The sequence below is a fragment of the Prinia subflava genome, chromosome 23 (genome assembly GCF_021018805.1).
Source record: "Prinia subflava isolate CZ2003 ecotype Zambia chromosome 23, Cam_Psub_1.2, whole genome shotgun sequence".
NCBI classification, from domain to species: domain Eukaryota; kingdom Metazoa; phylum Chordata; class Aves; order Passeriformes; family Cisticolidae; genus Prinia; species Prinia subflava.
In genome coordinates, this window is record NC_086269.1 from 5,104,020 (window position 1) to 5,131,043 (window position 27,024).

At 57.7% G+C, this 27,024-nt stretch overlaps 1 protein-coding gene across 1 annotated transcript; it reads right to left on the reverse strand.

Moving 5' to 3' along the window:
- Positions 1-1,339: 1,339 nt before the first annotated feature.
- On the reverse strand, positions 1,340-25,972 carry SLC6A17 (solute carrier family 6 member 17). Its single transcript, XM_063418359.1, has 12 exons — positions 25,056-25,972; positions 17,579-17,986; positions 13,984-14,141; positions 13,275-13,401; positions 12,439-12,620; positions 11,268-11,378; positions 9,901-10,142; positions 8,694-8,886; positions 8,152-8,344; positions 7,442-7,601; positions 6,684-6,846; positions 1,340-5,673 (listed from the first exon to the last, which is right to left on the reverse strand). Exons 2-12 carry the CDS (start codon positions 17,862-17,864, stop codon positions 5,305-5,307), a joined length of 2,184 nt encoding a protein of 727 aa, XP_063274429.1. The 5' UTR covers positions 17,865-17,986; positions 25,056-25,972; the 3' UTR covers positions 1,340-5,304.
- Between the last annotated feature and the right edge of the window lie 1,052 nt (positions 25,973-27,024).

Genomic DNA, 27,024 nt, shown 5'->3' on the forward strand with positions numbered 1-27,024 from the left:
CTATGGCCAGGATGGCCTTTCCCTTTCCGAGGTGCTCAGGGAACCACGGCAGACGCTGCTGTAGCAGCTCCACCTCGCGTCCGAACCCACCTCGTGCCCGCAGCCTGGCCCAGAGCTCTTTTGAGATGGGACACCCAAAACCCACCCCCACACCCGGCAGCGACATCCTTCACCTCCCACCAGGCTCCGAAACCTCTCCCTCACTGCCACAGGAAGTTCGGTATTTATGGGGGTTTTTAAAATAGAATATGTTTTGCTTAAATTCCACATTTGGGCCCATTTCTGCATTGTTTTTCCAGCATCCAAGGGCCAGAGTTGCCCTTTCCAGATTGTCTCTCTCACCTGGTTTCAGGAAGCCCCTGGCACTGGGATTTTCAGGCCCCTGCAGACCCTCTCTCAGCCCTGGGAGCACAGGGTGGGCTGGTTCAGCACAGCAGTGACACCACACGTGTGTCCCCTCGAGCACTGGGCATTACCCTGAGCTGTCACCTCCGTCCCTGCTCCCACAGAGCTGGGCTGTGCTGGGCTCAGAGCTGCCCTGCGTGTCCCATGGTCCTGCTCATCACTCCTGGGGGTTGTTTCCCCCCATAGCTGGGTCCTGGATGTCCCTTGTGCCACCTCCTGTCCCCTCCCTGGGCACTGCTGCTCCTCCTTGCCCCAGACCTGCCCAACATCTGCAGATGCCCAAAAGACCTTCCCTGCTTCCCCACAGCTGCCACTGCGTGGGGACAGGTTCAGGTCATGGCCATGGCAGTGTCCCCACGGCGCCCCCAGTGCGGGGCTCTCATCTGGATCCATCTCCCCTGATTTCTTCCCTCCTTCCTCATGCTCCCTGAGGCCACCCTGGAGGAGCCAAACAAGCTACCAGAGATGGAGAGAAGAGGCAGCTCCTCTCCCCAGCTAACCTGAGGAATTCCCAGCGGCTGAAGTCATCTGGGATTGCTGGAAGTTCCCCTCCAGGAGGGTCTCCAGGCTCCCAGCACTCAGGATTAGCCACCAGCAGCGTTGGCAGGGCATTGTGCAGAGCAGCAGAAGCTGCACCACACCGGTGCAGGTGTGCCTCACACTGCATCACACCCATCCAGGAGGGAAAACACCCCCACCACGCTCCTGGAGCACCCACAGACAGCTGGCTCTGAGCAAAGGCCACTGCTGGGTGGAGGAAGGGGTGAGAGCAGACAGAAGGACAGCGGTGGGACAGAACAGGGAAGGACAGACCTCGACACCCGTGGGCCCTTTGCTTTATGTCTCTGCCACCCTAAACCTCAGAGAGACCCCAAAGCCCACCCAAGAAAGGAAACAGAGGCACAGAAGAGACTCGGTGAGGAGAGGTTTGGTAAGAAGAGACTTTTAATCAGACTCTGGTACAGCTCTTACAGGGTTTCTCTCGGTGGCCGAGGGGCCGGGCGGTGCAGCCCGGCCCCGCCCGGCGCACGGGGGAACTACTGCGGCTACAGGGGACACGGGACGCGCCACTGCGAGCTCTGTGCTTTACCTGTACGGGAGGGGTTCCCAGCGTTGTGCTTGTCCCAGGGGAGGCAGCCGCGTCCTGCTGCTGCCACGGCTGTGCCATGTCCCCCCCGGCCACCGAGGCCACCCGGCCCCGCTCCTGCTGGCGAGACCCACGCTCGGGAAGGGTGGGGGGCAGTAGAAGGCAGTGGGAGCTGCTTCTGGGAGGTGCTGGGGCTTGATGTGACCTCTCGGGGTCTGGGCAGGAGCTGAGAGGTGAGGAAGGGGCTGTTTTGAAGGGATTGAGGGGGATGAGCCGTGGGACACCGCGGTCATCAGCTCCAGTCATCCCCTCTGCCTCGCACCGGGGGCAAGGTCCCTGCAGCAGATGCTGGGGAGCAGAGCACCCCAACTGCAGCCCCACCGGCTGGACCTGCAGCTGCAGCACCGCAGGGTGTGCCCCTGTAGCAACCTCCTTCCTGCCCTCTCCAGACCCACTGAACAGCCTCCCCCAGAGAGGGAACAGGGTTCGGACCCTCCTGACTCACCCAGTGCCTCCCCGTCCCCCGGCCAGGGACACCGCACTGCTCCGAGCAGCAGGAGCTGGGCTGGGAACCCCTCAAGGAGCTGATGTGGGGGGACAGGGACATCGGCAGTAGTTCCCCCCCTCTTTGTCCCACTGCCTGAAGGAAAACTGAAAAGTGCCTGTGCTCACAACTAGCAGCTATTCCCTGTGCCTCTGTGCAGAAAAAGAGGAAAAGAAGTGATTCCTAGGGCTAAAAGCCACTGGGGGTCAGCCCGATCCACAGCCTGGGACCCCGAGGAGGTGTGTGCAGGGAGAACCTGCCCCGGCGAGCGGGGAGGAGCCCCCAGGCAGGCTCGGAAAGTGAGCGAGTACAGCCAGAAGTGAATCCTAAAGCCACCCACGCACACGGACACGCGCACAGCCCACGCACGGCATCTACGGACGAACACGCGCACGCTCCCACGGCGACAACACGGAGCCCCTAAAACCTAACACACACACACTCCCCACCCCACAGCCCGTGTCTAACACTGAGCAAATGCCACGACAAAACACGGTATTTCCACAGATAAAAAGTAAAGGTGTCGTCACTCTTCCTCCTCCTCCTCCTCCTCCTCATCCTCTGGGGCTGGGGGGGAGGAGGGGACGTGCACCCACCACGCACAAGAAATAAAAAGGTAAAAATACGCCCTGCTATAGAATGAGAATTGATCTGTACAGCACTGGGAATGAAAATAGGTCATGGGCCACTTCGGAATACCATTTGTCATTTAACAGCATTTACAGTGACATTTACAGAATAAATATACAATAGAAATAGAGAATCTCTAGGTTATTATTCCATCTCCTCTCTCTGTATATATTTTATATATATATATATAATATAGCTTCTTTGTTACCTTCTTATTGACTTTGCCTCCTGTTGATGCTGCAAGAAGCAGAGAGGAAAGCAAATGCTTCCCTGGCTGGTTTGGGAACGGGGGTGGGAGAGGTGGAGAGCCGGATCCTTCCCCCCAGGGTTCAAGGAGCATCGAGCCATGGGAGCATGTGGGACTGAGAGTTTTGGCTATGGGGGGTGTCCTGCTCCGTTAACTCCATGGGAGCTACGGTGGGAACCCGGCCCCAGGCTCGGGGGTGTCGGGAGGGGATGCTGGGCAATGATTTGACTCATCCTCTGCTCTGCTGGTCAGGTGAGGATGGACCCCATTAGAAATGGGAGGGAACGTGGTGCTGAAAACGCTCCTGGATTTGGGCTTCTCCCTTCCAGAGATGGTGCCATGGGGACATTTCTGTGTCCTTCTTGCAGGGGCAGAGGAAGGAGAAAGACAGTGGAGGGGATGAGGAAGGGGGAGCTTCTGGAGGAGCGTGGCTGATCCCGACTCTCAGATCTGGTGCCTCTTGGAACAATCACTGAGCTGCTTTGGTTCAGTCCACTCCTCCGCCAGAAAATCTGTTAATGAAGGGCTTGAGCTAATTGTCTGGGAAGAGTTTCCAGGTCACCAGCCAAGTCCTTGGAGAAGACTGTGAATAAAGGATCACACCCTCAAGAGATGTCACTGTGGGAACCTCCTGGCCACGGGGATGCTGAGAATCAGGGGTGTGGTGGATGGACCAGCTGCTTTCTGCCTTCACCTCCAGCCAGGTGGAAAAGGAGAACCAAGGTGGAAGAAAAGCAACTGGAAAGTGGAGAGGAGAAGGGGTCTGAACCAGCATCCACAGATGTGGCCCTCAGAGGGGCCTGAAAGATCTCCATGCACAACCTAAGCCAGCAGGACCCAGGATGAGGCACTCCCCCAGCCTTTGGAGGGAACAGAGGGGAGAGAGGCTGCAAGGAGGCTGCTGCTTCCATGTCCCCAAGGAAAAGGGGGATGATGCCAGGTTATCCTTGGCAGAAGTGCTTGGTTACACGTAGGATGCAGGGAAATGACCCTCAGTCCCAGAGGGAGACACTCCGAGCTAGAAGATCCCACCCTTTCCCAGACAGCCTGGGCACATCAGGTCACATCAGTCTGATCCCCCAAAAACATGGATGGGCATAAGAGAGGCCCCTGGACTCTCACAGGGGCTCTGGATCAAGAGCTGGAGGGGACCTGGCACCCAGCACTGGCCCCTAAGAGCCTGTGGTCTGGATGCCTGTGGTCCCCAAGAGCTGGTCACCCCCATCCAAAGGCTGCTGAGCTCCTTGGGGTGTGACAGGAGGCAATGTCCCCCTCCCTGGCATGGAGGGGACACGAGGAGAAATGAGGAGGCACATCCAGAGAGAACCACTGCCAGCTTACCTCGGCAGGGGGCAAGGGAGGGAAGTCAGGGGTGGATTCCTGAGAGCTAAACCAGGAGTGTGGTGGGACTGGGTGTCCCACAGCTCCTCTGCTTGTCCCTCTGGGACATCTAAGGAGAGGAGTGAGAGGAGATGATCACCATGCCAGGGATTTTGGTTCAGCAGAGTATCCCACACGTCAGGAGTAATTCCAGCAGAGCTCTCCTGACCCCCATCCAGGCCCCACACAGGCTCACACCCCCCAAACACTGTCAGCTCAGGGGTCCTCCTGCCACTCAGCACCATCACACCAACCCACAGAGCACCCCAGCCCCTCCATCCCATGCATGTGACATCTCCGTGCCTCCAAACAACTCCCGGCCACCGCCCCTTTGCTGGTGGCAACAAAGATTCCAGGGATGCCCCATGCCCTGCCTCACACCCCCCAACACCTCAGCCAGCCCCGCGCTGCTCCCTGCCAACCCTGTGAGAATCTGGGGGAGTTACTTGGGTGTGTCCACAGCTATAAAAACCTACAGGAGATACAACAACAACAACAACGATGGTGACAACAACAGCACCTTTTTGTGCTATGAACATCGATGATTAATTGTGCTCGTTGGAATAAGGCCATGACTCCTCCCGGCTAAAGGACAACAGACGGGGAGGGAAGAGCTCTGGGTGACAGGAGGAAGCGTGGTTGGCTTCCCACCTGCTGCCAGGTCCTTGTTCCAACCATCAGCTGCTTAGGAAAGAGATTCTTTGCTTCAGATTTGAGCTGCATGAGGACAGCTCTTGGGAAGGTATTGCAGCGTCTCTTACTCCTCCTCCCTTCCCCGGAGATGAGTCCAGGGGTCCTGCCTTTCCACCGAGGGTTGTCAGAGGAGTCCTGCCCCTCCTGCAATCCCTTCCTCCCGACTTCACCTTAGAAACGGCTGCTTTGCTTACGATTTTAAGAGGGGTTTCTTCTTCATCTTCCTTAGTAATTAAATTCCCTGTTGCCTGGACAGACAGGATCCACTCCCCAGTGCCCCCCTCTGCCGGCGGGGGTGGCGGGCAGGGCAGGCAGCCCTCACAGTTCGGATTCAGGGGTGCTGGCCAGCAGGTACCCGCTCCCGTACCGTCCATTGGGAGCACTGCTCATCTCCATGGGGGAGTTGCCCCCGGGGCCCAGGTAGGAGCGGTGCGTGGGCATGGGGGACGGGGTCTCGCTGGGCACCTTGCTCAGGATGAAGCGGGTCTCGTCGTTGTCCTCCAGGTTGGAGATGTCCTTCATCATCCGGCCCTTCTTGTAGGTGACGGAGAGGGCGTTGGAGCCGTCCGACACGAGGTGGAACTGCCGGAGGATGAAGACCAGGGGCAGAGGGAGGGATGCCAGGATGATCAGGCAGATGAGGATGGCCATGGCCCAGGTTGGGTAGAACAGGAACTTTTCAGCAGCCTGGAAGAGACAGACATTGTCCTGGGTTGAGAAATGTAACCAAAATGTGTATTCTGTTTTCATCTGTTGAAGTCGGTTGGGAGATATTGCTCCTTATCTCTTGTAACTCTAGGGGTGGAAAGAGGGCGGATGCCTTCTGTTAATGGACACCTGATAACAGCAGATAAGGCAGGGCCTTCTTATCTCTTCCTCCACCCTGCTCCGAGGGACATCACCTTTGAATGGGCCATTGAAGGCCTCTCACATGACTGATAACATCACCTCATCCCACTGTGGGATGCTCCACCCAGTGGAAGGAGCCAAAGCCTTTCCACCGGGATAAAACCAGCAATCCCAAACACCAAGGGAGCCGTTCCCACTGGATTCCCAGAGGACAGCTGAGGATCATCTCTACTCCAACAGAGCCACAACTGTCACTGTGGGAGGACTCACTGCGGGCTGCTTCCAACATCCTCACCAGCAGGGTGTCAGGTTTGTATTCTGACTCTGCCAGTGCTCCTTTGTACTATTGCATTTTTTTTTTTTTTTTTTTTTTATCTTTCACATTGTTTGTTGTCTCTCTATTAAATTGTATTTCTGACTTGGAGTCTCACTGGTTTTGCTTTCAAACCAGCACAGACATGAACGTCACGGGGCTGTTGCAGCAGCGGTGATGCCCAACAACATCTCCAAAGTGCCAGCCAGCTCCTGCTGCCTCCTGCCAGACTCAGGGGTGCCACATGAAGGTGGGCTCGTGTCGAGGGAGAGGATCCTCACACAGGACGCTGGGCACAGCGTGGAGCTGTGGGAGCCAACCAAAATCAGCACAAACTCCAGCCCATGGGCAGAGCTGGCTGGAGATACCCGGGCAGTGTGAACAAACCTGACTGCTCCCAGGGGATGAGCAGGGTAGGAGCATCACCCAGCAGGAGAGGAAGGAGCAGAGCTGGGGTGAACAGAGGGGTCTGCAGCTCTGAGCTGCCCCTGCTGTGCTGGGGCATGGGTGGGGAAGGGGAGGGAGCTGAGCTCACCTCCTCTCTGATCCATGCGCTGTATCCTGGGGGGCTGACTCCCAGCTGGATGATGCTGGCGGTCATGAGCACGGCCATGCAGATGGGAGACACGTACTTCCAGGTGTAGTAGTAGTACTGGTAGGGCCTGAAACCCAGCATTTCTGTCAACTCCTGCATGAACCTGCCAAGGACAGACACGGAATCGTGATATCCCCTGCCTTCCAGTGAGAAACAACCTCCCAGGAGCCCCTTTGGTGCTCAAGGCAGAGTCTGAAGAAGAACCCAGCTGACACCATCTCAGCATCCCACAAGCCTGAGGAACTTGTGGAAAACTCCTCAGGACAAGACCCTCTGAGCGTTATCCAGAGCTGCCTTTGCTCTGGACAACTTCTGAACAAGAAGAACTCTGGGGAACAACTCCCCTTCCAGAAAGACCTGGAAACCTCCGAAGAAAGGGTCATCACAAGTAACTGAGTGTTGGGACCCTGGAAGCTGAGAATTTTAGGCTGAATAGATAGATAAATAGATAAAGAAACCCACAACTGAGCATCACAACCAACAGGAGATACCCACGAGAAGGACCCACGCCTGGGTCTGCCTTACACCAGGGCAGGGCAGGAGGATCCAAGTGAACTAAAGTGAACCAAATCACTGCCTGTATAACCATCCTTGGTGCATTTTCTCCTGGAGAAAAAGCCATGTGGAAAAGAGTGGAGGGAGGATTTTTAGTCAGGAATTGCAGCACAGTTACTCCTTTTGCTGTAGGAATTCCTTACTTCTTGGTGCCGTAGATCCATGCCACAGCGATGTTCTCCAGGATGACCACGACGGTGAGTGGCAGCGTGGCTGAGTAATCGTCAAACATGGTGACAAAGTAGTTTCCAGAACGCTGCACAAAGATCAGCCCCACTACGAAGGCGAAGATGCAGCAACCGACTGTGGGGAGCAAATGAGCCTGGTCAGCAGAGCCCCCTGAGGGACACCAAGACCTCCATGAGGTCCATTCCCTACATGGGCCTGGTCCGCAGAGGCCTTTTGAGAGACATCAAGACTTCCACAATGTTCACTCCCTGCATGAGCCTGGTCAACAGAACTCCCTGAGGGACACCAAGACCTCCATGAGGTCCATTCCCTACATGGGCCTGGTCAGCAGAGCCCCCTGAGGGACACTAAGACCTCCAGAAATCCATTCCCTGCATGGGCATGGTCAGCAGAGGCCTCTGAGGGACACCAAAATCACCACAAGGTCAATTCCCGGCATGGACATGGTCAGCAGAGCCCCCTAAGGGACACCAAGACCTCCCCAAGGTCCAGTCCCTGCATGGTCATGGTCAGCAAATCCCTCTGAGGGACACCAAATCCATTCCCTGCATTAGCATGGCCCAGTCCTCCCCCTGCAATGTCCCTGCTCTCCTGGAGTGACCCCTCAAGGCAATGGGGACCCCCCTGCCCCTTCCCAAGGAGGCTGCAGGAGAAGAGGCCTCACCTGTGAACACCTCCTTCCGCACCTTGAAGGTGTCGATGATGGGCGTGGTGATGCCCGACATGGTCCCGATCATGCTCCCCAAGCCCAGGTTGATCAGCATCAAGAAGAACATGACGGACCAGAAGGGCGAGGCTGGGAAGTGGGTCATGGCTTCTGTGAAGGCAATGAAGGCCAGGCCAGTCCCCTGCACCGACTGTTGAGGTGGGGAGAGGACCAAAAGATGAGAAGAAACTCGTCAGGCATGCAGACTTTGAGCCCCTCATGTCTCAGATCTCCCTCACCAAACCCTCTTCGAAAGGAAAGAAAATCCCAGTCTGGTACTGGAGGTGAACTGGTGATGACCCTGCTAGACTTGTACTGGACAGAGCTTCTCCCACCCCAGGAGGGCCCCTGTGTGCTGGGCAAAACCACAGGGACTTGGATTCCCCATGCCTGGAGGGTCTCTAAAAGTTGTTTTTCCAGATCCATGTGCCTGGGATTGACACAGGGAGGGGCAATGGGGCAGGTGACCTGCTGGCCCTACCAGGAGTGCCTCCAGGTACCTTGTTGAGCTCATCCTCCAACAGGCAGGCATCCAGGCCCAGCTCTTTGAAGTGCCCCTCCTTCACCGTCATGATCACCCTGTACATCTCGTTGTAGTCCTTGGCAGTGAGGTGGGAGAAGTTCACGTGGGGTGGGATGAGGTCATGGCTCAGCACATTGGTGTTCAGGTAGCCCAAGATCTTCTCAGCATTCCTAAGGGAGAGCAGAACCTCTCAGGTGTCGCAGGGCACCCGAGACACTTTGGATTCACACTCAATCTGCAGATTAAGAGCCTGTCTGGGGGCTGGATTTTAGGGTGGAGGAACTGAATGTCCAACTCCCTCAGCTACAGTGGTACATCTCTGGAAATCCAGGTCTTGACCATCAGGAACTTGGGTCCACCAAACCCTGTCGGAGTCCAGGACATCCCTCTGGTCACCCTGAAGGGTCTGAGACCTGGGCAGGAGGGTTTGGAGACTGAACAGGGAGGTCTGGGGTCTGTACAAAGGGGTCAGCCAGCCCCACACAGAGCCCAGGAGGACACTGCCTCTGATCCCTGTCCATGGGAGTGAATGCCCACATTGCATGAAGAATGACAAGCCAAGGGAATTCGAAATAAGTAGTAGTTTATCACAGAGTGTGAATGTAGAATCCAGGATTTTTAGTATATGGGTTTGAAGAGGCAAGATGGAGGAATTGGGGAGTAGTCCTGTCCTCCTTGTTCTTGTTCTCGTCCCCCATTTTCTGCTGAGTTGGATCACAAGGATTGGTTTAGAGTAGAAATGACACGTTAACATAGGTAGTAAGTGTTGGTAAGATTCTGTAAATAAAAAGTACATTTTGGATGGTGTTTGGGTCAGGGGATTGTACATAAAACCCGGGACCCTCTGACCCGCCCAGTCCTGCCGCGTGTTCTGCTCTGCTGGGGACGCCCTGCAGAGCTGAGAAAGAACTGAGAGATAATGAAAGAATGAACAACCTTGGAGGCACAGACTGGCAGACTCTGTTTGTCTTCTGTGGCTCTGGCTCTGGACCTTTCCGGCAAGAAAAGCTCGAAAACCCCACACACCTCAGGGAACAGCAACCCCGAGGAGAATCTCAGGGAACAGCAACCCTGAGAAAACCCCAGGACCATCCAGCTCCAGAGCCCCTTCCTGCCTCCAGACCCACCACAACTGGCAGCAGCAAAGACCTGCCTGCCCCAAACAGAGAAAAAGCAAATCTTACTCCACCACGCATTTCTCGTTCATGATGTTGGCCTTGAAGCCCAGCACAGCAAACACCACCAGGGTGGCCAGCACAGACGTGAAGAAGTTGATGAAGGAGACAAGGGTGGCGTCGAAGTGGCAGTTGTTGTCCTGCTTGTTGTAGCTGGAGAAGGCAATGACCCCCCCAAACCCCAGGCCCAGGGCGAAGAACACCTGTGTGGCTGCTTCACGCCACACCTGGGGGTCCAGCATCTTGTCCAGCTTGGAAGGGAGACAGAAGAAGGTGTTAGGTGGCCTGGTGGCCCCACAACCCATCCCAGAGCTACATTAAGTGGGCTAAGCTGGTTTTGGAGCAGCTGTGGACTGCTTTGGTGTGGTGGGGGAGGACCTCCACCAAGTCCATTCCCTGCATGAGCCTGGTCAGCAGAACCCCCTCAGGGATTCCCTGCATGGGCATGGCCCACTTCTCCCCCTGCAATGTTCACACTCTCCTGGAGTGACTCCTCAAGGCCCCTTCCAACCCAAACCACTCTGTGATTCCATGATCTACCATGGTCAGGCCTGGCTTTACCCAGCAGTCACAGGTCTTTCTCCTCACTCACACAGAGAGGGAAGCTGAGGCACAGAGAGGGTCAGGACAAGGTTTAACCTGACCACGTCTCTGTCTGCTCCACCTGCCCCAGGGGCCTAACTGAGGGTTCCATCTCTCTCTGTGCAGCTTCCCAGCCCGTGTCCCCCCAGCCCAGGGAACCACCACGAGCCCAGTGTTGGGTCTCCATCCTCCCCTGGCCATCTCCTGCTTCCAGAGCACCTGGAGCATGGAGATCAAACATCCTGCTGGGGCTTGTTTTAACTCCTGATGCCCCCCAGCCACATCCCCCTCTCCTGGGAGCCAGAGCTGCAGCCTGGAGGCCTCCCAGCATCATTCATCAAGGGACCATAATTAATGTCTTCTAACAGCCTCGCCAGCTGAGCTGATTCATCTACATCTCTGCTTAATTAATTAATTAGCTGGTTAATTAATAAATGCATACCACCAGCAGAGGTTTTGCTGCCAGCCAGCATCTCTCTATTAAATCTTTATATTTATATATTCCCTTGAGCACCTCTGTGCCCCCCACCCTGGCATCTGGGTGGCCGAGGATGGTGAGTTTGTGAGGCTCGTGGCTGTCCTGGCCACACCCTGAATTTTGGGGTGTGGACCCCAGACTTGTGAACCACTCCACATCCCGATGATCTATCAGGATCCCCCAGTTTGGGGCTGGCACTCTGATTTTTGGGGTGGGGAGGAAAATAAAAAGGAAATAATAAGAGAATAAGGGAAAATAGGCCACGACCAGCCAGGAGCGGAACCTGTTTGGAGCCTGCCGGGCTTGGAGCTCTCACCTTGGGTGTGAACATGTGCATGATCCCATCCACTGCCCCTCGCAGCAGAAGGCCCCGCACCAGGAAGCAAACGAGCACCAGGTACGGGAAGAGGGAGCTGAAGTACATCACCTGAGGGAAGAGGGATGAGCACAGCACAGCCTCAACTCCTGGGCCCAGCCACCCTCCCAGCCACCCTACAGACAGCTCACAGCGGGGAGAAGGGAGCGTTTCCCTCCCCAGGAGGGGGTTGGGTCCCCAGGGATGAGCTGTGGGAGCCCTCGGGGCAGGGCGGTGCAGGTGGGTGGGCAGTGGCCGGGCAGAAAGGGACCAAGAAGGCCAAAGGCTCCTGGCCTGGGTCAGGAGTGGTGTGGCCAGCAGGAGCAGGCAGTGATTCTTCCCCTGTGCTGGGCACTAGTGAGGGCACACCTCAGGTGCTATGTCCAGTTCTGGCCCCCCAGTTTAGGAAGGACGTTGAGGTGCTGGGGTGTGTCCAAGGAAGGGCAACAAGGCTGGTGAGGGGTCTGGAGCACAAGTCCTGTGAGGAGCAGCTGAGGGAGCTGGGGGTGTTTATCCTGGAGTAGAGGAGGCTCAGGGGAGACCTCATCACTCCACAACTCCCTGACAGGAGGGTGCAACCAGGTGAGGCTCAGGCTCTTCTCCCAGCGACAGGACAAGAGGAAACAGCCATAAGCTGTGCCAGAGGTTTAGGCTGGACATCAGGAAGAATTTCCTCACAGAACGAGTGACTGGGCAGTGGAATGGGCTGTCTGGGGAGGTGGTGGAGCCACTGTCCCTGGAGCTGTTTAAGGAAAGCCTGGATGTGGCACTCAGGGCCATGGTCTGGGTGACAGGGTGGTGTTGGGTCACAGGCCAGACTTGATGACCTCAAAGGCCTTTTCCAACCTCACTGATCCTGTGATTCTGTGAAGTGCTGGAGCTCAGAGGGATTCTCTGTGCTGGCGTGGCTGAGCTCTGGCTGTACGTGTCAATTGAACTAAACCTCTTCCCCACACCCTCTTTTGATCTTATTCTGGATCCCTCCAGAGGTGACCCCAATGTGGAGCGGGTGTGAGCACCCCAGGGGACACAGCATCCCAGTGGTGCCCCAGAGCAGGGCAGGAGGGGGTGGAACAGGCAGATTCCCACTTCCAGGACAGCCCAGCCCTGTCAGGGGGCCACCAACACCCACCTTCCCCGAGGACTGGATGCCTTTGATCATGGCCAAGCCAACAAGGCTCCAGGCCACCAGCAGACACAGGGTCATCTTCCAGTTGAGCCCGCCGCTCTCCGAGATGGAGTTGGAGATGTCCAGGGTCTCCCGGTACCAGAAGTAGGTGGTGGCTGAGCTCCTCTCACATTCAGTCTCCACAACTGCAACAGAGCAGAGGCAGCAGAGCGTGAGGGGCAGAGTCCCCCACAGCCACCCTCCAGGGGGATGGACTGTCAAAGACCCACTGGAGCCGGCCAGGCAAGGGAGACACCTCTGCAAACTGAGGCACAGAAATTAACGGGGCTCATTCTTTACAGGGAAAAGAAGAGACAGGACATAAAACCACTGCCGGGTGAAAATGAAATGTTAAATATGGGGAGAGACTTTTTCATTTGCTGTAACACCTCTCAGAGAGTCCCAAGCTGATGCTCAGATGTTGTTAAACACCATTGGCTCCATCCTTGTCTCAGTCCAGCAGTGGAGCAGCCCCTGCCTGACTCTCACTGGTCCTGGGTCAGGTCCTGGCCTCAAGCACTGAGGCAGCCTGCAAATCCCATCAGTGGGGACTCTGGATTCCCAAACTGGCATCAAACCCCATCAGTGGGGAGAGAGAGCATGGGACACACTCATCCAGCCCAAGGGGAAGCTCGCCACATGCTCAGGGCAGCTGGGCCAGAGAGGACCCAGCAGCCCAGGAGACATCTCCACCTCCCGTGGCCCCACCTTCTGTTGGGGGTGGTGATGTGTCCCACAGTGTCCCTCAGCCCCCTTTCCCTGGAAGTGCCCCCTCCCAGCCCGGCTGCCCCGTCCCTCACCGGCCACGGAGCCGTTCCTCACGATGGGGCACTCGCTCCAGGGCAGGGGGTACTGGAAGGACTTGAAGAAGTAGAAGATGCTCCAGCCGATGATGACGTTGTAGTAGAGACCAACAAAAAAACAGACCTGGTGGGGAGGAAGGAGGAGGACATGGCACCAAACCACGGGGCAGTGACACCATCCCCAGGGCACCTCCCTGCACAGGGAGTGGAGGGAAGCGGGGCTGCCGGCATCAGCGGATGGGCCTGTCACATTCCCTGGGGAATGGTTTCTCCCCCCTCAGAGACCCCCAGAGCCTGTAACCGTGTTGTTTAACCCTTCCTCCCCTTTCTGACCCCATTGGCTGTGTCCAGCTACCCCTCCCTGGGAGAAGAGCAGATAAGGCCCTCTCCTTCCACACTCATCCTCTTTCCCCTCTGGTCACCACCTGGAATAAACGTCTTGAACCGCAGCTGGGGATCAGAGCCTCTTTTGAATCCTTTGTCCTGTCCCTGAAATATTCCTCCAAAGCCCTCTAAGGTCTGAGCTAGCATTGGAACATCGGAGGGGCTACAGGGGGATTTATTTCATGGGCCCACTCCCAAAGCAGCCCCAGAGCCACGAGCAGAGCTGCAAAAACCCCTCTTGAAGCTCCCCATTTGGCTCCTCGAGGTTTGCCTCGCCCCACACACCTCGAGGCGGGGCTGGAGGGTCCCGGGGGGCACTCACCAGGCAGCTGGCGTAGCCGATGCCCCCCAGGCGGGGACAGATGTAATTCCAGACGCCGATGCTGCCCCGGCGGATCCGCTGCCCCACCGCCAGCTCCAGGAAGAACAGGGGCAGCCCGATGATGATGAGCAGGACCAGGTACGGGACCAGGTAGGCACCTGGAAGGGGAGAGAAAGGGCGTTACAGATGTCCCTGCCCCAGTGCAGCCAAGGACAGATGGACATGGGTGGACAGGCAGGGCAGAGCCTCTGCCTGGTCCCATGGTTAATTTACAAACAGCTTTAGGTTGTACCAGGGGAGGCTTAGATTGGATATTGGGACAAATTTCTTCACGGAAAGGGTGGTCAGGCACTGGCACAGGCTGTCCAGGGGACATCCCCATCCCTGCAAGGGTTTAAAAACTGTGTGGGTGTGCCCTGGGGATATGGGCTGGGTTAATGGTTGGACTCAGCGATCTTAGAGGGCTTTTCCAGCCTAAATGTTTTCATGATTTTGTGATCCAGGAATGCAGATCACAGCTTGGCCAGAGGAGAGGGTGATTGGGAGGGTAAAAGGAGAGGCACAGAGCAGAGCTGGAGCTCAGGGAAATTCAGGAAGGACCACGAGAGGAGCAAACACGAGTGTGGAAGGAAAGGGTGCGGCAGCCCCTGCCACTGTGGATGCTTTGGGATAGACCCAAGGTCCCCGAGGACTCCCTGAATCCACACAGAGAAATCTCCACGTGCAAGGAGCCACCTCCACAGGCTGGGGACACGGCCACATTCCCGGCCATCTCGGACATACTGGAGCCTGTTCCCCCAGGCACAGCCAAGCCCCCTGCCCCAACACATCCCCCCGGCCACCCCCCATCCCCGGCAGCAGCAGCACCACACCCTGTGCCCCCTGCACGGTCCGAGGAGTAGAAACAACTCCGATTAAACTCGGTTAATGTCCGGCTGGCTGTCGAGGCTGGAGAGGAGCCGGCGGCTCCCGAGGCTGAGCCGATGGCCGTAAATGATGCGATGACTCACGCTGCAGCGCCCGGCTGAGGAATGACTCCAGCTCCTGCCAGGAGCGGAGGGATGGGCTCGGGAGCGTGTGCCTGACTCCTGCAGGGTACCAGACGGTCCAAAGACAACCGAAATTCCCGCCTGGATTGACACTCCCGGCGCCGGACAGGACCTGGGGCAGGGCTGCTGCTCCAAGCGGGGAATCTGCAGAGCAGATCAGCCCCTGCACGGCTGGGGATGGTGTGTTAAAAACGTGAGTGGGGAGAGAAATGGAGGTGCAGCAGCCCAGAGTGATTGGGAGGGTGGAAGGAGAGGCAGAGAGCAGAGCTGGAGCTCAGGGAAATTCAGGAAGGACCAAGAGCATCCCGTCTCTGCAACTCTCCCCTGGGTATCTCAGCCTACAGACAGGGTGGACGTGATGGACAGGTTCAGATGCAAATCTGTCCAGTATTGGAGATTTTCCTCCTGTGGTGCCTGGGGAGGTGTGCAGCAGCTCCAGCCAGCACTGCCAGCCCCTGCTGGCGTTCCCAGCACTCCGAGTCCTGGGAATTTGGCTCCAGCCCATCCTGCCACCAGCACGCAGCCGTGCTCCCCCGCAGACACCTGCTCGGGGAGCAGGAGGGAAAGCAGCCACCACCATCACACCCTGGAGCTGCTCAGAGCCACCAGGGAGGGTCTGTCCATCCCTCCCAAACCCCTGCAGCCTCATGGCCTGGTGGGAATCCCAGCTGAGAGGTGAGGAATGGCAAAGGGAAAGGCAGGGAATGGGTGTCTGCCCCGTGTGACAGACAGGTGAGGCCACTTGGGCAAAAGAAAAAGCACTGCAAAGCCCAGCACTCTGCTGCTCGAGCCAGTCCCCAGCTCCATGCCTCAGTTTCCCCGTCCATGGAATAGTGGCAATGGTTGGGGCAGCTTGTAAAGCCTTTTATTTTAAGTCCTGCTGCAGAAAGATGTTCTATCACAGCAAGGAGCTCCTAAAAGCAGCTGCTTGTCCCAGTCCCTGCCTGGCTTGGTGCCCCTGGATCCCACCACAGGATGGGTCAAAGCCATTGTTCATCTCCTCTGCTGCAGCAGTGTCAGGGCGGTGCTGCCTCAGTTCCCATCCTCAGATTCCCCATCCCGTCTGGTCTCATGTCCAAACCCACTCCTTTAATACTCCCCAAGTACAGACTGCACGTTCAGCCCCGGATTTGGGGAATACCCCAGGAGGAATCCCAGCCTGGGAGCAGCAGCTGCACCTCGAGAGCCCAGCACCCGCACAGCTGAGGCCAAATACCCACAGAGACAGCAGAGAGCTCAGGGTAAGCTGAGGATTTTCCACTGATTGCACTAATTATGGTTAATTAAGGATTGCTGGGGCCATGGGGAAACTGAGGCACAGCTGGGTTAATCTGTGTAGAGAAGGATGCTGATTCTCCAACCTCTGGGCCTGAGCTGCTTCTAAACCTCATTTAATGTGGAAATCTTTCTTGGCACGCAGAGGCCAGCTGTGGCCAGCTGTGGAACGCAGCCAGAGGGGCTGCACTGACCTCTCCCAGCCCTGAGCCGGGGGTGAACACACCGTGCAGAGCCGTGCTGAGCCAAAACCGAGCCCAGCCCGAGCCAAAGCAGGGCACGGGGAGGTGCTGGGAGACAGGAGCCAGGCACAGCCAGCTCTGACTGGGGAAAGGAAGGGAAGGGAAGGGAAGGGAAGGGAAGGGAAGGGAAGGGAAGGGAAGGGAAGGGAAGGGAAGGGAAGGGAAGGGAAGGGAAGGGAAGGGAAGGGAAGGGAAGGGAAGGGAAGGGAAGGGAAGGGAAGGGAAGGGAAGGGAAGGGAAGGGAAGGGAAGGGAAGGGAAGGGAAGGGAAGGGAGCAGCCCCAGGAGGGGAGTGCTGACTGCACAGGTCTCTGTTTGGCAGAATGACTCATCCTGACAATGACACGAGATGTTTGAATTATTGAGAGCGCTGCAGGTTCGGCAGCTGCAGGGCAGCAAAGGATGCAGCTCTGGGAGCATGGAGAGCTCAGGCGCCACTGGGCTGGTCCTGGCTCCCTCCAACACGGCTGGGAAAAGACTGGGTTTGGATTAATGATGAGGAATCTGCTCTCTAATCAATGTCATGAAGGGTGGTGAGGTTCAGCACAGCTGGCAAAGACCTGGCCCTCTGGGCTGCACTGCCCAAGGAGGAGGCGTGGAGTGGGATGGGAGAATGGGCTGGCTGGAAGGAGGATTTAGGAATGGGGTGCAACCACAAAATGTGGCTTCAAGGACCCAGGGAAATGGAAGGACTCTCTCTTCCCTTTTTAGCCCTAATTTCCAAATTGCCCCAAGAGGAATCAGGGGGTGCAGCCAGAAATCCTGGCTCCCAGCCTGGGATTCACCATGACCTTGGAGCAGGCAGGTGGGCAACATTTAGGAAGTGGCCATCCTGAAGATTTCCACATCTCAGCACAGCTTCTGGCAGCCCTTTCCCCCTCCAGAGCCCAAACAGGGAGCCCAAATAACCCATCTTAGAGCCCAAATCACCCCTGTCCTCTCCCAGGAGCCACACCCCACCACGCAGCGAGGCAGGAGTGGGTCACACCCCCCTCTCCAAGGGCTGACCCCACCCCTGCCCCTCTCTCACCTCCTCCATTCTTCTGGCACAGGTAGGGGAAGCGCCAGACGTTGCCCAGCCCCACGGAGTAGCCGATCTGTGCCAGGATGTACTGCAGCTTGCTGTTCCAGGCCGGCCGGTTCTCCTCGTCCAGGTCCTCGTCCCCCTCCTTCTGCTTGTCCCAGGCCTCCCCCGTCACGTTGAGGACGCTCCGTTTGTAGTCCACGGGCTCCTGGTGGGCCAGCAGGTCGGCCACCGACTCGGTGACATGCTCGCTGCTGTGCTCCCGCTGCGTCACCTTGCTGTTCTTGGGCATGGGGGCGGCTGCGGGCGGCCCCGGGGCCGGGACGGGCTGGGGGAAGAGGGTGGAGGCGCCACAGGGAAGAGCAGAGGGTGTGAGCTACAGCTCGGGCCTCACCTCCTCTTCATCAGCAGGACCTGCGTGGGGAAGGGGCCAGCTGGGGTCAGTCAGTTCTGTCTTATCCCCAGGGGACATCAGGACAGAAGGGTGTCCATCCCCCCATGGCTTGGGGACCTCAGCCTGAGCCTGCAGGGTCTCCTGCTCCAGGAGTGAGGGACCAGGAGCAACGTTCTGCTGGAGGATTATGGAATGCCAGGATGGTTTGGGTGGGAGGGGACCTTAAGGGTCACCCAACCCCACCCCTGCCATGGGCACGGACACCTTCCAGGCTGCTCCAAGCCCTGTCCAACCTGGCCTGGGACGCTTCCAGGGATCCAGGGGCAGCCACAGCTGCTCTCATCCATGGAGAAGAGCCTCCTGTGTCCCAGAGAGAGGAATTTTCCCGGACTCCAGGGGGCAGTGAGAGGTGGTGGAGTTGGTCACATCGCTGTGACACCTCTTTCTCCCCTCTAACACCTCTGGCCCAACAGCAGAACCTCCCAAGGCCTGACACCAAATCCAGCCCTGGCCAAGGCTCTGCCCTCCCTGCCCTGCTCCTTTCCCCTCTGACCATCAGCACGGCCCAGGCTTCACTCTACGACAGCTTGGAAGCACTCAGGGGACAGTGATGAATGCCCAGGCTATCTCTGCATCCCAGGAAGTTATCAGGAGTGACTGAAAAGCCTTGGAGCCTGATGCTAAATCTCCCCAGGCAGCTTTACAACAGATAATGGCTGCAAAAACAGCAGCAGCCGAGGCAAAGCCATCAACCCTGGCCCCCTGGCTCTCCCAGCCTTCAGCGTGGGGCAGGAGGAGCCATCCTGCACAGAAGCACCTCAGGAGGTGCCCAGAACCCAGCCCAGCCCTGCAGGTTTCTCTCCTGCCTCAAAAATCTTGGTGACATCATGAAAATCTGTTCCACCAGGCTGGGGATCCCCAACCTGGGACAGCACCATGTCCCTCCGCTCCATACTGGGAGAACTGGGGTCAGATGGGCACTTCCCACCCTGGGTTGGACCATGGTGCTGCATCAGCTGGGGAGAAAACACAGAACTCCCATAACAAATCCCTCAGTGACCCTGAAAATGACCCTGCTGAAGAGCTGCTCCTCCTTCTGCCCTGTCCTGTCCATCCCTGCTCCCAGGGGTCTCCCAGCTGGGGCTGGGCCATGGCAGAGCGATGGTGCCATGCTCCGAGACCTGACCCACCCCAGCTGGGCAGCACCGCCACCTCCTCCCACCCTGGGGGCTTTTCCAGAGCCTTTCCCAGCTCTTTCTTCCTTTGAGAATTTTGAATCCAGCTCAGCCCACAATCCCAACCCTTTTCAGGGTGGTGGGTTCAGCCCAGGCAGCAAAGCCCATCCCCATCCCAAGCAGCAAAGCAGCGGGAGCAGGAAACCTCCCCCTCAGCCACCCTCACCTTGGTGTTTTCTCACCCCTGACGGAAGTTCCCCCTTTGCCAGGCCCTGTTCCTATAAGAAAAAAAAAATCTATTTTCAACTGTCGGCTGCATCCGTTGCCATGCAACCATCTCGGCTCCACATCTTCCCTGGATCCGGCTCCTCCGGAGAAGCCGCCTGAGTTATTTTTTCGAGCCTCGGCCGGCGATGTTTAATTTCCTAACGAGGTTCATTCACATGAACCGCTCACTGATCGTGGCAATTAGCGGCACGCGGCTGCCCGGGGCTGCAGCGGCCCCAGCCGGGATGGGGATGGGCACGGAGCACCGGGAAGGGCCCGTCCCCTCCTCCGGCAGCCAGGGAAGGGCAGGGTTCCCACCAGGCTGGGTCAGATTTGTGGATTTGTGCAGAGCTGGGTGAATCACCGCCGGTTCTTTGCTGCTCCGTGTCTGCTCTGCAGCTCCTCCAGAGCCAGGGGGACTCAGGAGGGCTCGGCCTTGGGGCTAAAGTGTCTCTTGGGATTAGCGAGAGAGCAGAAGACATTCAGGATGTACTGCCCAAGCCCCCAGAGTTCAGTGGCCAAGGTGAGGGCACCCAAACAGCTCTCCAACCCCTTGGAGGTGCCCAGCTCCAGGGCAGGGGGTGCTGAGCCAGGCCAGCCCCACGGAGTCAGGACAGACCCCACAGCATCCCTCTGCATCTCAGCCTCTTCCTCTCCTCAGGTTAGGTCCCCACCCCGAGTTGTTCTGAGGAGCTGAGAGGCACCAGGACACAGGTCCTGGAGGAACAGGGTCCTTCCAGCACCTACAAAGCCCCAGAGGCTCTCAGAGCCTTGGAGGAACTCCAGACAGCAACATTCCTAAAGGCTTTGGGGAATCAGCAGCAGGGCTGCTTGGCTGCTTTAACGGCATGGGAAAGGCTCTCTAAACATTGGCATGAGGGTGAAGGACAGAGGTACAAATCTCCCTGCCTGTGGGAGATGTGCCCAAACTAAACTAGAGACGGGAAGCATAGCAGAGATCCAAATCTTGATCCTGGAACAGCTCTGGCACAATCCCCATGGCTGCTTTGGGGAGTTCCTGCTGTCTCCCACCGGCTCAACCCCAGCTTGGGCATGGTGGTGTTGGCTGGCAGAGCTCCAGGCCTGAAGGAGAGAGGATCACTCCCAGCAGCAGGTCCGTGAGGACGCCCAGCCATTCCCATCCTCATCCTCATCCTCATCCCCATCCTCACCCTCATCCTCATCCCCATCCTCATCCCTGCTGGAGCTGTGAGATGAGCCCAGCCAGATCCTGCACCCAGCCACCCACGCACACAGCACAGGAACACCACCCAGGGGAAGCGAGGTCAGCAGGGCTCTTCCTGCTCCTTCCCCCAGCCTCGTGCAGCAGCCCCAAGGCCTGCGCCCTCAAATGAAAAAGCACAATCCAAATCCATCTGAGAAAGGTATTTCCGCGCATTTCGTTGGTTGAAAGGGGAATTTAATCAAAAATTCATCTGCCAAAAATAACAACCACCCTGTGAGAAAGACAAGGCAGATCAGCTGACAACCAGGAGCTTTCCGGGCTGGAAAGAGATAGAAACCCCTTGTCACCGACAGATGGAGATTCAGCTTGTTTACTTAGTCCCCATGACCTTAATTTTCTTAAATGTGCATTTTTTCCTCTCTCTTTAGAAGACAGATTAGGGTCTTCCAGAGCCCACGGCTTGCAGGAACCTCACTCCTGCTGCCAGAGCAGGGCTGCCTTTGCACCCACGGCTTTGCCCAGGTGTGAGCAGTGCTGGTGCCACCCACCCGGAGAGGGAGCTTGGCTTTTCCCCCAGCAGGACCCGGGACAGGAGTGGTTTGTGCTGTGGGCAGTGCTGGTGTCTCTGAACAGGCATCACGAGGGGACAACTCACCTCGTCCTGCTCCGTGTCTCTGAGTGTGTCCTTGAAGATTCCCACTTCCCTCTCCCAGTGGATACATCCATATTTAACTCCTCAGAAAGCAAACAACCACCATTCCCTGAGCCCTGCTCCCAGGGCAGACCCCTGGGCTGGGTCCAGGGCTCCTGCTGGCACAGAGGGACAGTCCCCCCTCACTGTCCTCCTGCCCAGGGCACACAAGCACAGCATCCCTTTGGGCTGGGGTGGGAATCACCAGTGCAGCAGCCCCAAGGCACGTGGAACTGGTTTGCTGTGGGACAAACTGGGCTCAACCCATCAGGGAAAGGGCAGGGATGGAGAAGCTCCTGCCCTGTTACACCCAGGGGGTTTAATCCCCGCTCAGAGGTTCCCACTAATCCCAAAAGCAGGTGAAAAAGACCCCCCACACCCCCCAGGCCTGCCAGCAGCATCACGAGGGGGTCAGGGGAGGAGGGAGGCTCCGAGCCACGTGTCCTGTGTCAGGCCATCCCTGCTTTCTTGGGAAGGCAGCTGGGGAGCAATAAACGGGCTGGAAATGTGTCAGCAAAGCTTTCAGCAGGGCCGGGGAGCGCAGAGGAAGGCAGGGAGGAGATGGGGATTTACAGCAGAACCCAAGGAGAGCAGCCACCGGCAGTAGGCGTGTTCTGGGTCCAAATGATGGGGCTCAGGGGAACTTATCCTCTCCTGCATCCAAATTCTACATTTATCCCTTGTTTGGGTCCAGAAAGGAGAAACTGAGGTGAGAAAAGCCACAAGATGGGGTTGGGTGAATTAAAAATGAGCATTTCAACCCCTGGGGACTCTCTGCTGGTCCCTCCCTGCCTCACCATTACCATTTCTCCCCCTTCAGCTTCCACACAAATCCTCCACAGCTCCTAAAGAAGAGGGGAATGATGCTCCTGGAGGAGCCTCCAGCTCACCAGGCCCGGGATGGTTCAGCTGGCCCCATCAAGGTCACAGAGCAGGGAAAGAAGGAGGAGTGGAGACAGAAGAACTGAGGGATTTCAGGAGGTGGAAATCTACTCCCAGCTTCAGGCTCGGAGATCTGAGCATCAATTTGCAGCTCCTCATCCTCCCTGACACTCACAGGGCCGGGGAAATCCTGCACCCAGGGCCAGGCTGCTCGGTGCAGGAACAGGGAGAGAAGGGACAGATCCAAGGTCACCCTGGAAGCAGAGGAGGAGGGAAAGACCACGGATTCCTCCCGTGGTCCCTCCGTGCTGCACAGCCAAGAGGGAAGGGAAGGCGTCCTGGGTGCACATCCCACTTGGAGCCCAAGTCGTGAGAAAAGCAGCTCCAGGCCCCCTCCTGCTGCTCCCTGAGGGTGGGAGAGCCTCTGTGGTGGGACAGGGGATGCCCTGGCAGAGCTGCTCCTTTGGGAAGCATCCTGCTCTTCCAAGCCACAGGAAACCACGGGCAGGACCCTCCCAGCAGCACCCAAACTTCTCTTCAAAGCCCCAGGAAGGGATTTTTGCCCAAGGCAGAGTTTTTGCAGCTCTGGCCACTCCTGCGCTTCTCTGAGGGCCTTCCCACAGCCTCTGCCACACAATCCTCCACCAGGCAAGGCTGGTCCAAGACACTTCCATCCTAAATCTGCTCCACGCTGGGGTTTGCTCCTTCCTGCCTGGCCTCTGCCTCCACAGGGAAGGGTTTTACCATCTGGGCTCATTAGGGCTGCTCCCATTCTCCCCTCGTTAAAATGAGCCCCGCTAATTAGCGCCCATCTCTCACCCCCCTGCGGAAAGGACACGGGGTGACTCAGTGCCACCGGGGCTGTGCCCTCCTCACACCCACCCCCGGCGAGGCACAGACTCCAGGTGGGCTCAGCAGAGAAGCTGAGAGAGCAGGGGACACCTGCGAGGAGCTGAGAGAGCAGGGGACATCTGCGAGGAGCTTCCCATCCCCGAGGCCGGCTGGAGCTGAGTTCAGCCCGGCCCCGTTTCCCCGGGAGGGGCCGGAGCCGCTCCTCGTCCTCCCCTTGCAAACCCCGTCCCGCTTTAGCATCGTGACACAGGAGAGCCGATGAATCAGAGCTGCCCCCGCTTCTGTCTTACACCCACCGCAGTGGCTTTCTCCAGGGGTTATAAATAACCCAAATCCCTCCAGGAGAGCAGAACCAGGGCTACAGCGGCCCCCTGCTCCCCCCCGGGGGTGGCTGCGCTGCCCAGGGCGGGTGGGAGCCTGTCCCACCCCAGAGGGACACGCAGTGGCTCCTGTCCCCAGCAGGTGCCGAGAAGCCCCCGGACAGGGCCGGTGGGTCACGGGTGGAGGAGCAGCCCTGTCACGACGCGTGTGAGCCCCTTGATTCATCAGCTCCGGGCTCCTCTCGTGTCTCACTTGGAAACACACCCAGCTGCAATAACGTGATACCAGAGCCAAGCCAGCCATCATATGATCCCCTCAGGGCTCCTTTGATTCACCAGACGATCGCTCTCCGCTCAGACCTCGGCGCTCCGCTGTAACTCACCCGCTCCAGCCAGAGGTGACCGAGCGAACCCCAAACCCGCCGAGACTGAGCCCAAAAAAGCAACCAACGGGCAGCAACCAAGCCCTGCCGTAAGTGCTGCTCGTCCCCGTTGTAATTCGTGAAGCTGCTGCCACGTTTGTAAACAAACAAGTCCAAACTCAGCCCGGGGTAAAAGCGCGGCCTCTCCTCCCACGGCGACGCTTTCGCCTGGACATGAGCGGGTCAGCGTCCGATTTGGGGTCAGTTTGATCCTCCTGACCCCAGCTCCGGTGTAACTCCAGATTTCCTGCTCTGTGCAAGCCTGAAGTAGCAGTGGAGTCACTCCAGATTTAAACTGAACCTTCTATTCCCACTGATTTTAGCAGAGCCATCTCCAGTTCATCCCAGCGGACAGCTCAGACCCACATTTTATCTCCCTTGGAGCAGTCACACCCCCAGCCAGGTTCCTTGACCTAGTCCTGACACCTCTGGAGAAATATTCTCAAGGAACTCTCCACCCTGCCGAGAATAGCTCGGCTGCTGCGGTGCTCCAGGTTTTTTTCCTACCAAGACCAGAAATAGTTACATCAGCTCTTGATGGAGTCAAACCTCAGGTGCTTCAGACACAAGGCGTGATCCAGGAAGCAGGATTTCACCTTCTGGCTCCTCTGCAAAGGGCTGGGAGCAGATTTCTCAGCTGGTTTGAGCCCCACATTTCCGGGGAGATGGAAATTCAGACCCGGCCACGAGGCCAGCCCAAAACGCACCTTTGGGTGAATCCAGCAGTGCAAGAAATGCACGGAGGGGGCCAAGGGCTCCCCACATCCGATACTGGGGATTTCACAAAGCCAGCACCCCAAGCCCCATTTTCTACCTCAAACCAAACCATCCACACTCAGGGAGCAGCAGAAAAATAAAGAAGGGGCAAAACCCCCACGACTGCGGGGGCCAGGACTGAAATATTCATTGCAGCCGAACGCTTTCTCCTCGCCCAATGTTATTGTCAAGGTCAACCTGGAGGCTGCATTTCCACCCATCCTCAAACGGGATGAACCCCCCAGCAGCAGGAGCCGGGCAGGAGCCCAGTGCCACCCCCGGCGGTGACCCCCCACCCCTGGAGTGGCTTGAGCCGTCTGCTGCCTCTGAATGTCCCCCCCAGCCATGGATGCCACCACCCTGAGGGCCACGCCTGATGCCTCCGGGCTGGGCTGAGCCCTCCATTAACCTCACCCTGGCCCTGAGCATCTTCCCCCTCAAAGGACCCCGGTGGGGAGGGGGCACCCAGAGCCGGCCCCCCCGGCGAGGCGGGGACACCCCCGGGAGCGGGACCCCGGCGCGGGGGGAGCATCCTTACCTGGGCGCTGCGGGAGGATGAAACCCAGGCGATTCCAGGCGAAACCGGCCCGCTCCCGGAGGAAACGGCGCAAATTCCCGGAGAAATCAGCCAGGTTCCCCCCGCTCCGCTGAGGGGCGGCGAGTCCGGGCGGCGGCGGGGCCGCTCCGAGGCTGCCGGTGCTGCGGGGAGCCGGGAGCAGCAGCGGCCGGGGAAAGGCGAGCGGCGGCCGGGAACGCTCCGCGATGAAGCTCCGAGGTACCGGAGGCTCCGCTCCGGGTCCCCCCCACCCCGCCCCGCCACCGCCCGGTGGATGCGCGCTGGCTCGCCCGGCCCCGCTCGCCTCAGCCGGAGGGAGGTAACTCCGCTCGGCTCCCGGGAAATAAAGAAAGGAAGGGAAAAGCAATTTAAAAAAATATATTAAAAAAAAAAAAATCAGCGCGAAGGGACACGCAGCCCCTGACGCAGGCTTGAGTCACCAGGGCTGCGCGTCAAAGCTGGGGTGCCGGGCCACCCCCCCCTCCCTCTCCGAGGGAGGCTCTCGCGTTCAGAAAAAAGTAGCGTCGAGTCCTGACACAAAGGGTGGGCTTGGTTTTGCTGCGGGGAAAATAAAATCCCCCTAAAACGCCCTAAAGAGTGGCCCCAGGGGTGCCCTCCTGGCTGCTGCTTCCCCTGGGGGAGGGAGAGTTTGGGGGGTTTGGTCACCCCTGTGCCCAGATCTGTTATCAGAGGCTTGCAGGATGGTTTGCATTAGAGGGGACTTTGGTGACCACCTCATCCCACCCCTGCCATGGGCAGGGACACCTTCCACTGTCCCAGGGTGCTCCAAGCCCATCCAACCTGGTCTTTGACAATTCCAGGTCTGGGCCGCCACTGCTGCTCTGGGCATCCTGTGCTAGGGGCTCACCACCCTCACAGGGAAGGATTTATCCCTAAAATCTAATCTAAACCCACTATGCGTCATTATTTGAAAGAGGTATATCTTTTATTATTTGGTATTTCAGAGGAGTTTCTTTGGCTGGGACCACACAGGAGGGAGGCAGGAGGAGTAGCCAGGCCCCAAATTCTGCTCCCCCTCACTCAGGTGTGAATCCACAACCTGCCCCTTCAGTGTGAGGATGCTCAGTGCTGTCCTGAGCCCTGTGACACTGGGGGACCCCAGAGCCAGCGCTGGGCTCAGAGGATACCACACCTCTGGCCACATCAGTTCTCCTCTGCCAGGGGAGCCCAGGAGCAGCACTGACCGGAGTGGGCTGAGCTGGGGTGTCAGATATTTGCATTTATTGTCAAATGGTTTGGGTTAGAAGAGATCTTCAAGCCCGTCTCATTTCATCCACACCATCCTTCACTGTCCCAGGCTGCTCCAAGCCCTGCCCAGCCTGGTCTTGGACACTTCCAGGGATCCATAGCCAGCCACTGCTGCTCTGGGCACCCTGTGCCAGGGCCTGCCCACCCTCACAGGGTAAGATTTTTTTCCTAATATCTAACCAAAATTCCCTTTCTTTCAGTGCAAACCCATCCCCCCTTATCCTGTCACTCCAATTTCTCAGGAACAGTCCCACTCTGGCTCCCCTCTAGGCCCCTTCAGCTGCTCTGAGGTCTCCACCTGTAACCCATCTTTAATAGATAAAATTCTTCAGGTAAAAGGACACAACTTTCCTTCCCAACAGGACATGGGATATAGCAGCATGTTCAATCTGGATGAAGGCAGAAATACCTTGCACAAACAGCTCGAGGGTGAGCAAACCCCAAATCCAGCCCAATTTTAGGCCCAATTTCCCACAGCTTCTCAGGCTGTTGGGTGTGGGGAGCAGAGCCCAGGACACCTGGAGGGCTCAGCCTTCCCTGTCTATTCAGTGCTGCCCTCAGAAAAGCCCTAATCAGATCAATCAGGAAAAGCACAGGGCTGTGGGGTTGGTTCGTCGCAGGGAAAAGAGGGAAAAATTTTCAGAGGGGTTCATTCGTGGTTCAGCACCTCATGGAAAAGTCT